The sequence below is a fragment of the Achroia grisella genome, unplaced genomic scaffold (genome assembly GCF_030625045.1).
Source record: "Achroia grisella isolate CSIRO2021 unplaced genomic scaffold, CSIRO_AGI_Agris_v1 utg905, whole genome shotgun sequence".
Classification (NCBI taxonomy): domain Eukaryota; kingdom Metazoa; phylum Arthropoda; class Insecta; order Lepidoptera; family Pyralidae; genus Achroia; species Achroia grisella.
In genome coordinates this window covers 285,216-299,543 of record NW_026713063.1, presented here as the reverse complement: position 1 = coordinate 299,543, position 14,328 = coordinate 285,216, and the positions used below count along the sequence as shown (strand labels likewise).

The 14,328-nt window shown below is 33.5% G+C and overlaps 1 protein-coding gene across 1 annotated transcript; it reads left to right on the top strand.

Annotated features, from left to right (window-relative positions):
• Positions 1 to 251: 251 nt before the first annotated feature.
• On the top strand, positions 252 to 9,274 carry LOC131853705 (CD63 antigen-like). Its single transcript, XM_059204711.1, has 5 exons — positions 252 to 420; positions 4,432 to 4,620; positions 5,082 to 5,252; positions 8,129 to 8,386; positions 9,069 to 9,274. The coding sequence occupies exons 1-5, from the start codon at positions 346 to 348 to the stop codon at positions 9,249 to 9,251; spliced, it is 876 nt and encodes a 291-aa protein (XP_059060694.1). The 5' UTR covers positions 252 to 345; the 3' UTR covers positions 9,252 to 9,274.
• The last annotated feature ends 5,054 nt before the right edge of the window (positions 9,275 to 14,328 follow it).

The window sequence follows — 14,328 nt, the reverse complement described above, 5'->3', positions numbered from 1 at the left end:
ACTATGTTAGTTCATCGCTATCTTGCGAATAGTAGTGTTGTACGCGGTTTTTCCTAGTTCGTCCTTCACACTCTAATAGTCTAATTTTGTGTTGAATGCGCAATAATAGGTACATCAGTGTTTTGTTATATTTTATATACATATGAAATAAGGTATCTGCAACGCATTTATATATATATATATAAATGCGTTGCAGATACCTTATTTCCTAAAATCCGTGATACGCTTATCAAACTGATAAGCGGATTAAGTTGTCTGCAAATAGCACTTTCAGTTAGTCTAATATCATACATGATCCGGTAAAGTGTGTTTTATATTTAATTTTTATTTTGTGAAACAGCAAACATGGTCCAAAGGCATAAAGATGTTGGAATTAATTGTATTAAATATATGTTGTTATTTATAACAGCTATATTTGTGGTAAGTTAATTTATGTACTTACCTATGTGTTGAAATTGATATTCAGTGAGGCTTATCAATGCTTTGTGTCGCAATTTTGTTATGAGATTATCTACCTTATTAGCACTTATGTGGAAATGTAATATTTATTATTGATAAATTTATAATATATATTTACTTTTTGATAATTTACTAATTTTTATTGTTTTGTTATTGCTTTACTTCCGTGTTGGTTTACATGACTTCAATTCAAAGGAACTTTGTGTCTGTGCTAAAAACTATATAATTATGTATGTACTTATCATTTCTTAGCTTAAATAAAAACAAAATATCGCATGCATTAGTTAATAAATAAATAAGTTAAGGCTTCTTCTAAAGGTTGTTTAATAAATGGTAATGGAATGATACTCCCAGTTCGCTAATAAATACCTACTGGCGAAACACTATTGGATGATGGTAGTAATAAGTATATTGAAGTTTACTAGTAAGAGGAATATATCAAAATGGCTTCCAGGGGAAACTGCATAATAGTTGATGTTAATACTTGTTAAGGCGTCTTAATTATTGCCATTCCCCTTCTTTCAAGAAGTTAGGAGAGATGTTATGTCTGTACTTCCACTTACAGGATATCATGAAATTCGATGTTTTTTTATTGACTATTTGTTATTTTATGATTCATTTTTATATAGTTCTTTATCTGTGTAAGATATGATAACAATATCTATTGCGATAATGAGAATCGAATATCAGAATCAATTTTAGGTTGAGATATGGAACTTTTATTGTTTACTAGCTGTTACTTGCGGCTGCGTCTGCTTTATAAGACACTAGCTACTGTTCCGGCTTCGCACGAGTATACATGTATTATATATATATATAATTCTTCCTTTTGAATCAATCTATCCACTTCAGAAACCTGCTTCAAAATCCGTTGCGTTAGTTTAAAGATTTGAGCATAGGGACAGACAGCGACAGCAACTTTGTTTTATACTATGCAATCATGATCAAAGACAGACGGTATCTCCTTCCTAGTGAACAAACTAACATTATGTTAAATTTCGTTTAGTTTTGAAACGGTAATAAAAACAGACAAAAACACTTTCGCATTTATAAATATTACCTACCATTTTGAGATTGAGATTTTAATTGAGAATTCATTATTTTATGTACAATATAGAGTAGCCTATATGCTTATCAGTTCTAACCATGAAATTATGACTAAGGCTTTATAGTTTCAAGTTAGAAATAAATAGTAGGCAAGTTTAACGACTACGTATTTTACCGCTTTTTTCATACAAGAGAATAAAAAAACTATGCCCAACCGCCTGGCCACCGCTGTAGTAGGTGTGTCGAATCTACTGATAGCGCGCGCAACACCGTTGCCTGGTAACCTTCCATGCTTAACTATCAACAAACCTGACATTGCGAACCGAGTTTCTTCTATACTCTTCTTTTAATATTAAAAGAAGACGTTTTTTATTTAATTTATGTACAAAATGTTTGGAAAATAGAAGGTAAGAGAGGGAGGGGAAGAAAAAGACAATTACATCTAGCAAATTAAAGACAAAAATGGAATCGTGTCGTATAAACATTTAAAGACGATGGAAGGTCGTGGAAAATAGCAGAGCTCCACTGACAAGAGTGTGGCTTTTAAATTACGACTGAATTAATAATATATCTAAATTAATTATTTAGTACACATGTTATACTCGTCGTATGTAAATATTCTTATCTGTAAATTGCCGTGTTTATTTTAATTTCTTCGCTTGCCTTTTCTTGGTGCTACTGCGACAAAGAACACAAATATAACAGGCATCTTAGCCTAAGCGTAAGTAGGTATAGAAATAGAAATAATCTTTGTTGAAATAAACTCAATACAAACACTTTTGAATAGTCATATTTTTTTATTCTACCACTCATTCGGAATGTAGACTCATCACAAGAAGAATGAGCAAGAAACTTGTGTTCCTTTTTTTGAATAGATGTTATAAATATAATAAATAATTAATAATTACACAATAACGAGCAAGAGGCATGCGATGCGATAAATCAACATAAAAACCGTTACGCTCATACTAATTTTTAGCGCAATCTGATAATATTCTCAGTGCTATGAATTTTAAGTTTTTTCTAGAAAAACATTATTATCGTTTACAAAGTCTTAGTTTGTAAACGATTATAATGTTTAATATATAATAATGATTAATTAAAAATAATAATGTTTTTCTAGAAATTTTATAATAAGCTATTTCACAAACTACAAATAGTAGAATAAATCCTTCTGTAATAAGAAAAGGCCTGTATCCAACATTGAGATAATAATAGGATGTTGATCATGACTCGACATTCGCATATATGACGTCATAATCTTACCGCTTTACTGTAAATAAGAAGAGGGGGGAGGAGGGGAATGTTAGTATTGATGACTAGCAATCTAATTGTCAGTAATCTACCCTATTAGTTCGACTTCTTTGCGGTTCCCCTTGGCAGCTATTTTTGTTTACTTCCTGGTAAATACGCCACTATCGGCCAACGGAACTCAATTCGTACTCATCCAGACAAGCATCGTACATCAGAGTAGGCGAGAGCAAAATTCCATTGCTATCCATTAAACATATACAATAATAATAACAGCGCCATCTAGTACCAGGCAATGAGAGCTTGTGGGTATTAGAGAACTGATATAAATTAAATACGTTTTGCTTTGTAATGTATTTGTTGTTTTTATTTGTAATAATGTATTTAGATACATATACAATATATATAGAAACCACCTATTATAGACTAATACAAACCATCACGAACATGTATACAAATGTTTGGACCGTGACAGGAAGTGAACCCGCTAAAGATGTGTGCAAACCTGATAGACCACTGAGGACGTCAATATAAATCAATAGATACAATATTAATAAGTTAGCTATATTATACAGTGGGCATTATTGTCCGTCTCACAAACTGAATCACTGATGTTTTTTTAATGAGTATTAATGACTGCTATTGTGCGTCAACCTTGATAACAATCTAATATTAAATATGTTGGTAGTCATAGTCATCGTATTAAGATTTCACATATTTTTATAGTTAGATACTTTAAGTATAATATATTACTTGCACTTAGATTTAAAACAATTAAAAAAAAATGTTAAAAGAACTAAACATAACATAAGGGTAAGTTAATTAAAAATATTATACATAAATGGAAAAAATATTTAAGGAAATCAAATTAATCTGTATGTTTTAGTAACTATATTATTTATGTATTTAACCTCACCTTCGGGTCGCCTGTCAACAAAAACTTTTGTATTCACGAGTCTGACTCACTTTGTACTAGACACAAATTTATATAAATAGACAAACTCATAAGTATGTCTTACATGTATGTAAAACTGTAAAAAAAAAGTATTTAATCTCTGCTTTGGATACTTTACAGTATAAAAGTGCTTTTATACTGCTTGTAAAATTTTCTATGTTATTTCATTACAATTATAATAGCTGACCCGCACAACTTCGTCTGCGTCTGCAATATGTTGGTTGTAATGGGCTATCTAAGAGGAAAAGATTTTTTCAATATGAAGTAGAAATCAGTTCCTGAGATTAACGCTTTTGACCAAACAAACAAACTGTTCAGATTAGTAGATAGGCTCTTTGCTTTATCTAATCGAGAGTGCCAGTTTTGTGAACACAACCTAGAAGCGTATATTATTAGTTTCAATTAGCAGCAACGCCATCTAGTAAGTAGAGCTTATGTTATGGGCACTAGACAAGTTATAGAAATACTTAAATAAAATTTTGTTGTATTTTCATTCTGTCAATTCGTTCATCGTTTTTTATTGGATTTTTAATACTTTGTAGAAGGTACAGGAAAATGTCTGTCGGGTAACTAGCCTTATATAAAATTTGACAAATTCATTACAATTTTATTTGGAAAATGCCATAGAGTGTATTTTATGCCGGCTAATCAATTGGGTATCAATTAGATGAATTCCATAGAGACAAGTTATAATTAATTGTTATTTCTTTTATTTTCAGATAACCTCCGCGTTGATTATATCTGTGGGCACGACGATATACGCCATCTACCATGATGTCGCATTCTTCCTCTACGACAACTTCTTCTCGCCAGCCATGCTGGTCATCGTCATTGGCATCATCATGCTGTTTGTCTCGCTGTTCGGATGCATCGGTGCGTTGAAGGAAAGCACCTGCATGGTCAACATTGTAAGTATACAGACAATATTTCTCCCTAGAAACTTTTTTTTGACGTAACTGTATTGGGAAGCAAGTTGGTGGCCTCATGGAAAGTATTATATTTAAGTAATATTCCTACATATGACAGCGTTATAGCTTAATGGTTTAACGTGCAACATACTTCAACAGATCGTGACTGTATATCTAGTCATAAAGAAGTTAGTGGCCAAAAATGATACACCTGACTAACTCTTCTGTGATGAAAACTATTATAACAAACCAAATTTATCCCAGAGATAACGGAAGCAAAATGTAGGCCTGATACTTTCATCACGACGAGTACATTTAACAATGTCTCTGATTACCCCATCGGGGATAACAGTCGTAACGGCATTTTATTATCATATATCATTAAATGTTACTTCACATTTCCCTAAACGTGATACTACGCCAAGTATTTCTTATTATTAAAAATCATGATAATTCCTCAGTTCGCAGTATTCCTCAGCATTGTACTGATCTTGGAGCTGGCTGCTGCGATAGCAGCGTACAGTCTCCGATCTCAGATCGGGGACATGTTGGACGATAAACTGACACTCTCGATACCATACTATTACGAGAGCGATGAAGTACAGGACTCGTTCGACTTCATTCAGAGCAGGGTGAGTATATCTCGTTAGAATCCTGACTTTCATTTAACCCTATTTGGCTATATAGACTAATCAATACTACTATAAGAATGAAAATCATTGTAAAAATTAAATCTATGTAACATCCTATAACTAATTAAAAAAAATTTGCTCACACAGAGTTTCTTGCAAAAATTGAACTAAATAAGCTATGGTTCTGCAAACGATGTCTTAAAACATAATCTATTCTTTCAAAAATTGTTTTCTGCGTTTGGTATAACAAATATCTAGACACGCGGCAGCGTGTCAAGCCGAGTTTCAAGTAAACTGGCTTGCAGCACCGTGTGTATATTTACACGAACCATTTGGAGCCACTTTTGACCCCCTCATAACTCAAAAACTCTTTCACACAAACCTGTCAAATTTGGTTCATATATTGAGACTTGCGAGATAAATATGTGTTCCAAATTTCATAAACATATCTCAAACGGTTATTTAGATATTAATGTCCAAAAATCGTCATTTTTATCACTGATCAACTATAGATCAAAATTATAACCCACTTCCAGATGACCTAGGAAGTTCAAATTTGGTATGCAGATAGGTAATTAGGTGAATATAAAGGAAAAAATCTGAAACTGGTAAATTGTTATCATTTTACTACAATTTTTCACTTTAATTGATTCTATTTCAACTTATACTGGACGAATACTAAAATTCTATGAAAACGTCGATAGCCACCAATTGACATTGATCCCTGGCGAAAAATCTCATCTTGTACTGGACCGTAAGTAATATTGTATGAAAACGTCGATCATTACCAATTTACGTTGACCCCTTCACATCAGTGTCGATAACTAGCAAACTTCAAATATTGCATTGAGCGGTAAACACTAGTTGCTATAATTTAGATTCTGTCTAAAATATACTCGTACTTATAACTAGGAGTATAGTCGAATTTCGTATTTATTATGTTATTAACTGAGATTTGGTATTAATTATTGTTTCAATATTTAGCGCACATCGATAGTGTCAAATCATTATTTTTATAAATAATTATTAAATAATAGGCATTTCGGTATAGGGCGCCGCGGTGGCGCCGTGTGGGAGCGGTGCGATAAAACTCAATGTTTTGTTTCTGGATATCTAACCTATAAGGTTGCGATTTATGCTACGAAATTTATAGCTTTCTTAAATTATACTTATATATTTGTGATTATATTATTATTACATTATTTTAGTAAATACGTATGGTATAGACAATAGTTTAAACCAAAAATTAATAACAATTTTAGTATAGTTATAAGTAGGAATGTACAGTTAACTCGAGAATGAGAACTTATTGGTAACAAATTGTTTTCTTGAGAATTCAATAGATAACAGTCAATTTGTTACATAATCGTCTTTACGAACTATAACGTGTCAATACGAAGTTTCAGATATTAAATAATGTAGATATATGTTGATAGAGAACAATTCCGTATTTGCTTAACATATGCTAATTACTATCCACAAATCACAAGGCCTTAGTTTTGGCAGTCCTCTTCTCAACATAGCCTCCTCTATATTTAATAAAGGGCAGGTTTACGTTGGACTCTCCAGAGTTAAAACCTTAGATGGAGTACGTCTTAACAATTTAGATCCAAGTCACGAGAGCTCTATTGTAGAGTACAACCATCTGTGGACGTTATACCGCCCCGATTTGCCCAAAAATTCCTGATACTGAATTGGCATTGCACTTGAACATTTAAAAGTTACAAGAAAATATAGAAAATAACACAAAAAAAAGACAATTATACCCCGTAAATATACGAAAATACAGTAATTTATCAAAAATAATTTGGTATTAATTTAGTTATAAATAAGTACCTCGTATAATTTATGTACAAAAAGTAATGATATCCCATCAAAAACATAAATGTGAAATGATAGCCGAGTTTAATATTATGATATATGGCTCGATTGTTGACTTCTACGACAAAAGAGATGAGATCTAAATGGGTGCCAAGTTCAATGGTCTGTCCTGAAATGTATTTATAACAATATAAAATATCATTTCTTCTTATAACTTAGGATAATATACTGTAGCCTAAGGTCTAACTTGGCTAGTTTTCATATACGAAATATACTGTAGCCTTCGCAAGTTCTAAACATGTTACTTGTCGGTTCCTATTTTAATATTAATAGTAACTAGCAATCGAAAGTAATAATTGGTATATGAGAACTGGCCAAGTTAGACCTTAGGCTACAGTATATTATCCTAAGTTATAAGAAGAAATGATATTTTATATTGTTATAAATACATTTCAGGACAGACCATTGAACTTGGCACCCATTTAGATCTCATCTCTTTTGTCGTAGAAGTCAACAATCGAGCCATATATCATAATATTAAACTCGGCTATCATTTCACATTTATGTTTTTGATGGGATTTCGTTCTAAATTAAATCATTATGAAGAATAAATAGAATAAGTAAGTTAAATATAGAGTATTTAAGTACTTATTCTTCATAATGATTTAATTTAGAACGAAATATTTGTGTGTAGGACAGTTCATTCTCTTTACATTCTATATTTGAATTAGTTTTTTTATTAGTAAATACTTCTGCGACTGACAAAAATTGTTTAAACTGTAAATTAGGATATTTTGGGCCCGTTTCATATTCTTGAACAATTGTTTTTAATTTCCACTTAGCACTGTTTAGGTAGGTATATGTGATATTAGTTGTAATACATATAACCAAGATAGTGACTTTCTAAGTTGTATACAATCATAGAACAAAGAAGAGTTATTTCGCTGTTCTGTCAATAGAACAATATTTTACGCATGTTTATAGTTACACTTGTAGTAGTAGTAAATGTTTATTATCTTAGGGGGTTTTAAAGTATCTGATATATTATTGAACAGTTGAACTGCTGCGGAGTGGACAGCTACCTCGACTGGGGCGACGTGGAGTCCCCAGCAGGTGTATCAGGTATCAAGATTGACAACATGACAGTCCCCAACTCTTGCTGCGCCATGACTCGCACCGAATTAGTTGGAGATCTTGAAGTTGAACAATGCACAAAACTTTATGCAAATGGATGCTTGCCGAGAGTGTACTACTTGATATATCAGAGTGCTGGCCTGTTAGGAGCTGGAGCAATGACTATTGCTTTGATTCAGGTACGTGTTATAATATTCATAGCTGCTGCTAATATACCATGTTGACAAGTAAAAGTTTGTCAGCATTGATGTATGGACATTCTCTTGCGTAAATTTTACTGAATACATTTGAATTACATTTGTATCAACATCAAATTAGTACGGGACTAATTTGGGATGAACTTAAAGAAAATTGCATAATGCATTATAATTATGCATTTTATAATGTTAAAAATGGATAAAAACAGTATTTTTTATATAATTGGAAAGGCAAAGGAGATAATAATATAGGTATAAGCAAAAGATATAACTAAGATTTCATGCGTAAGATATCGTACCTAGTAACTTAACTACTATATTACCCTTTAATCAAAATACAGCTTACAATGCAGCTAAACCAAGTTTACACCACGAGGACATTGTACAGTCTATCTCGGAACATACATTTTCAGAAGTACTTTTATTATCTTATTATTCAATTCATACTGTAATAATTTATATATGTTTGTGGATATATTTCATTGTGACGTATGTACTATATATTGTACCTTTTTCCACCACTTCACAATTCCTCTCAGTCACTCCAACGTTGACTGGAAAAAACCTTCTTTTGGTATAAGTCCGTCATTGAACGCATTTGTTCTTAAGTCAATTGTTTCCTTTTATTTATAATTTTATTGTACCTATATATCATTATTTTCAGTTCATCGGTATCGTGTTCTCCTTCTCTTTGGCAAGATCTATTCGAAGGGCCAAATCTGAACGTCAACGCAGACTATGGGAAATCCAGGAGCGTGTACTCAATAGCGAACATTCCGCAAAATTGGGTCATGAAAAAATTGTTCCCGTTGTCTATGTACCGTACCATGGACAAAGTAATGCATAAACAAATATATTTTTTAATTAAAATATAGGCAAGACCATATTACATACACGATTGTTTTAACTAACTAAGCCGACAGTGAAATACAAGTAATAATATAACAAGATTTGTTTGTAACAAGATGTTTTAGGTCATGGCGATTCTAGGTATTCGATTCTAGGTCATGTAGTGTCGGAGATGATGCTGTTTATGATGATATAAATTGGCTACTACTAAATAAATTACATAAAATATATAATTTAATAATAATAAATTCTTTTATAGAATTCAAGCCATTTATGGAAATATTCGTAGTATAAGATTGTTCGTGGAAGGTAACCTCAGAAATTAAAGTAAACACAGTATTATATTACAACCATACTGGAAAATATGGTCAGCCTAAAAAAAAATCTTAATAAAGAGTATATGTTTTGTGTGAATATAGAGATATGTGAAGATAATTTGTTACTTTAAGCTATCTACTTAAAAAACTATTTAATTATATATTTTAAATATGAATAAATCGATGCCAGGGACTTAATTTTGAAATAATAGTGAAAATTGAATACGAAAGAAACAGCAGAATTTTGTTGTCCGAAATAATTTAAAATTTTGTCAACCGCCTGTATTGTAAATATTGGTATCTACAATAAAGTAATTAAAAAACTTACCTGTATATACATATAAAATTATCATTTTAAAAACTATGGTTTATGCAAGTGAACACCGACTTCAGAGATAAACTATTTGATCATGAAGTACATTTTCATGCGATGAGATTTTATTTAAAAACATGAAAAACTATATTACTCCCTCATAAGTATTATGATATAATCTAACTTTCTTACTGAGAAACTTTTAAAAGTAAAACATTCCTTATCCATTTATTGAATTTATATATTTTGAAAATTGGATAATCACTGACCTGATTAAAATTATATTATGCTGTATCAGTGTATGACAGATAGTAATATCTTTTGTATGTATGTCCTCACGTAGAAGAAAATACATCCCGCTAATGAAAATGAGTAATTTAATTTATTTGAAATGATAAGTGCCTGTTTTGAAGCCCGATTTTGTCGGAGATTCGATCGGTCTTTTCCCTACCCTCAATTTTTTTCTAATAAATGTTTTCTGCCTTCTTTAATTTCCTTGGGTAGTGATGGGCGGCAACAATAACTTATTATAATATTGTTAGGTGTAACTTCCTGTGGTGGCGCCACCGTCGTGCGGTGGGTCTATAAAAGGCTGCGAAACCCGGTGTGCGGCCTCTTTTGGTCGACAGACGTGCTCTCGAACGAATCTCCGTATCATACCGTGTTTGCTTTATAAGTTCTTTTACTGATTTTGTTAAAATTAATTATACGATTTGTTATCAGTTTCTTTTATTAAATTAAATTTAGAGGATACTCCTAACATCAGAAGTGGGATTCGAGGCCATTTTTGGTCGCGAATAACATTTTTGACTAAGGATTGATTACTTGTCGAGTAGAAAAACGCCCATCGTTACGAGAGCACGCGTCTCCGTTCTCCACCTATCAAATATAGGTGAACTAGGAGCGTTAATGGACGTAAGTCTCAACAACTGGTGTCGCTGGAACAACGTGCGGTCGCTCAGCGAAACAGGGGTTCGCATATAGCTGCCGACGTAGATGCTGACGACGTGCCTGCGCCGGCACCGGCCCCGCCGCGCTGTCGCCGCCCGCGCAGACAGTCGGCGCGCCAGCCAGACCCGCCAACACGGCGCCAACGAGCGCACCCGGTGCGGTGGCGCGATCGGTTGCTACCTCAACAGACATTACGAAATGTCTTATCGACGCTTAATGTCATGAATCTGGTGAGATCTTTCCATTTTTATTTCATACTTTTAAGTATGCGCAACATTGACGAATAGTTGCGATGAAGTACATAGATCGTGGTCATTCAGTGAACTGACAGACGGTGTCAGATTTGTCGTTAAAAGGTGAAGCAAGTGCGTAGTAACGTGAGTGAGCTAGTGATGATCATACTTGGTCATATATGATAGCAAACTACGTAGTATAGAAGTAGATTCTTAAATACGGTGCTATAGTTGCAATATAGTCGAGTAGTATAGAAGTAAATTTAGTTCTTTTGAAAAATAACCTACGGACAAAATCGTATATGCGTTTTGTAAGAAGATAGGTCATACTGAATACGCTTACTTTACAAAGAAATAATCTGAATTAGGCTAACGCAAGTTTTCGCCGTGACTTGGACTAGTGATAATGCACATCGCGACGAAATTATCACGCCGTAATATGCGGGTACCCACAGATGTTTAGTACGATAGTGGTTCAACAACTTTTAAATCAAAATGATCGTTTTCGTGTTGTAAGATGCACATATTATGCTGTTTAGACGGAACGGATATGCGGTCTGATTATACCCACAAATGTTTAGTACGATAGTAGTTCAACTTCTTTTAAATCAAATGATCGTTTTCGTGTTGTAAGATGCACATATTATGCTGTTTAGACGGAACGGATATGCGGTCTGATTATACCCACAAATGTTTAGTACGATAGTAGTTCAACTTCTTTTAAATCAAAATGATCGTTTTGTGTTGTAAGGTGCACATATTATGCTGTTTAGACGAAACGGATATGCGGTCCGATTATACCCACAAATGTTTAGTACGATAGTGGTTCAATAACTTCTTTTAAATCAAATGATCGTTTTCGTGTTGTAAGGTGCACATATTATGCTGTTTAGACGAAACGGATATGCGGTCTGATTATTTTCTTACTTTATCTGCAAAATTCATAACATCTCACAAGAAGTAACTTCTTAGTACCTTGTGATTATCTTAAGACGTCGGTACTCATTGGTAATGATATTTTTAATATTGAAAAGACATTGCGTATACGAAATAACGATTTTTAGCGTATTTTTAGAAACCGCTCTTTTGAAAATAATATAGCGCGTAGTGAATCGATAGCGCGACTTCAATTGATAAATACACCGTTCCGTGGTGATGAAAAAGAAAATTTGTAGTCTTAATGAATAAACATTCTGAATACTTTTTAGTGGCTCAGTCACAGCTATGGTCAATACCGTATAGAGATACACATTCGACTACTTGTTAACGAAGTAGCGTTATGTAGGTACGACGGTTAATTACCGAATCGACCATATAAATTATTTTACAGTTATAAATTAAGCATGCGTGTGAAAATCCAGGTTTACAATTCATTTCCGCTAAGTGTAATTACCTCGCTCCTGAGGTTGTGTATCCTAGGAGACTGGAACTATTTGTAAGAGTCAGGTCAGGCCGAACGTATCCAAAAAGAAATGATGGATTCTTCGTTCAAACAAATTTCAATTTGAGCATCTCATTCATTCATCAAGTAATACTTATTTTTGAATCTTCCGCGTGAACTATCTTATCGTATAAGGAACGAGCGAGGAAGACTAAGTCTGTTGCTTTTTTGAACACTTGTGGTAACTGTACATTTTAAGTTCAAATGTGTGAATACAAACTGCGAATTAGTACTAAATCATTAAAATCTAAATATTAAATACGCAATCAATTGGTTGATTAAGTAAATAAGATTAAAGCGGTGTTAGAGTAGGAAAGTCTCTACAAGCAGTCCTCGTTCATGTGTATGACGGACAGAGAAAATAAACGCCGTAGTAGTTTTGGATACCAAAAACTGTCGAAGCTGCTTGTTGCGGAATACGATGTTGTCGGTTGAGACGATGTATAATAAAAATGAACTGATCAAATGCAAACAATAACATTTAAGGAGAGCTGACATGGTTTGTGCAATATTTAGTTGATATTATTTAGTGATACTGGTCAGCTATCTTATTCGGTATATCCCGTGATACACCCAAATCGCCTCTTGAAATTTTAACGGGGAAAAGAATAGAAACTAGAGAGATGAGATCATCTCTATATTGGCTAGTCAATCCGCGTTGCTTATCTTTGACCATTTACGGACTGAAGTCCATACGGATGCAAGTGCACTAGGTTACGGTACTAATTCAAATAGGAAAAGATGGACGTATACACGCAGTAGCTTTACAATATGTGCAGATCCAAGGTACTACTCCTGAGCTCGAGATACTTGCTGTTGTCAAGGCATTGCAACATCGTCATCTCATCGGAAAACATTTTAGGGTAGTAACTAACTGCAACGCCCTGAAAATTATAAGAGGATCTCTTGCCTAGGGTAGTGCGCTGGTGAATGTGCCTACAGGATCGTGATTTGACGTTTGAATATCGTAAAGGTTAGTTCATATCTCACGCATCGAAATCCTTTTAATAACCTCACGAATCGTAGTAGCATATGCTGCTGATGATGAAACTACTTGTACAAGGGCAGTTGAATAGTTTGCGATATATAAAGAAAATAAATCTTAAAGAAAATAATTATTAACATATCTCTATAGGAAAAAGTCGCGATTATTGTTATATTTCTAAAGACTACGTGTTGACCATATTGACGTGGAAACGTTGTCGAGTTCAAATTAGTTGACGGTTTCAAAGTAGGGTCCATCTTGTAAAGAAATACTATAGAGCACGGAATTGTTTGTTTAATGTGTAAACATGTTACCTTATACTTTATATCACGTTCCTCTCCACCCAATGTCCAGGTCCACTATACTTTCAATACCTTATGATGCAGTACATAAAATGTAACGAATACAAATATATTCTCGTACACTCAAATGCTTTCTCTATTGTACTAATCTATACAGAGTCAAAATAGAGTAGAGTCAAAAAGGAATTTGAGTTTTTCTAATGTAATTTGTATTTTTGAGATAAATTTTATCGTAAGGTATTTAGGTAACACCTCGTGTAAGGCTTTGTGCAGCGTCGAGTGTGTAATAGGTAAGCACCTCATATAAGGCTTTGTGCAGCATCGAGGGTGCTATAGGATACACCTCGTATAAGGCTTTGTGCAGCATCGAGCGTGTTATAGGATACACCTCGTGTAAGGCTTTGTGCAGCGTCGAGTGTGTATTAGGTAGCACCACGCATAAGGCTTTGTGCAGCATCGAGGGTGCTAAAGGATACACCTCGTATAAGGCTTTGTGCAGCATCGAGTGTGTTATAAGATACACCTCGTGTAAG

Coding starts and splice junctions, on each gene's coding strand:
- LOC131853705 (XM_059204711.1), top strand. CDS start 346: ATGGTCCAAAGGCATAAAGATGTTGGAATTAATTGTATTAAATATATG. Junction 421..4,431: donor TTATAACAGCTATATTTGTG/GTAAGTTAATTT, acceptor TTTTATTTTCAG/ATAACCTCCGCGTTGATTAT. Junction 4,621..5,081: donor GCACCTGCATGGTCAACATT/GTAAGTATACAG, acceptor ATAATTCCTCAG/TTCGCAGTATTCCTCAGCAT.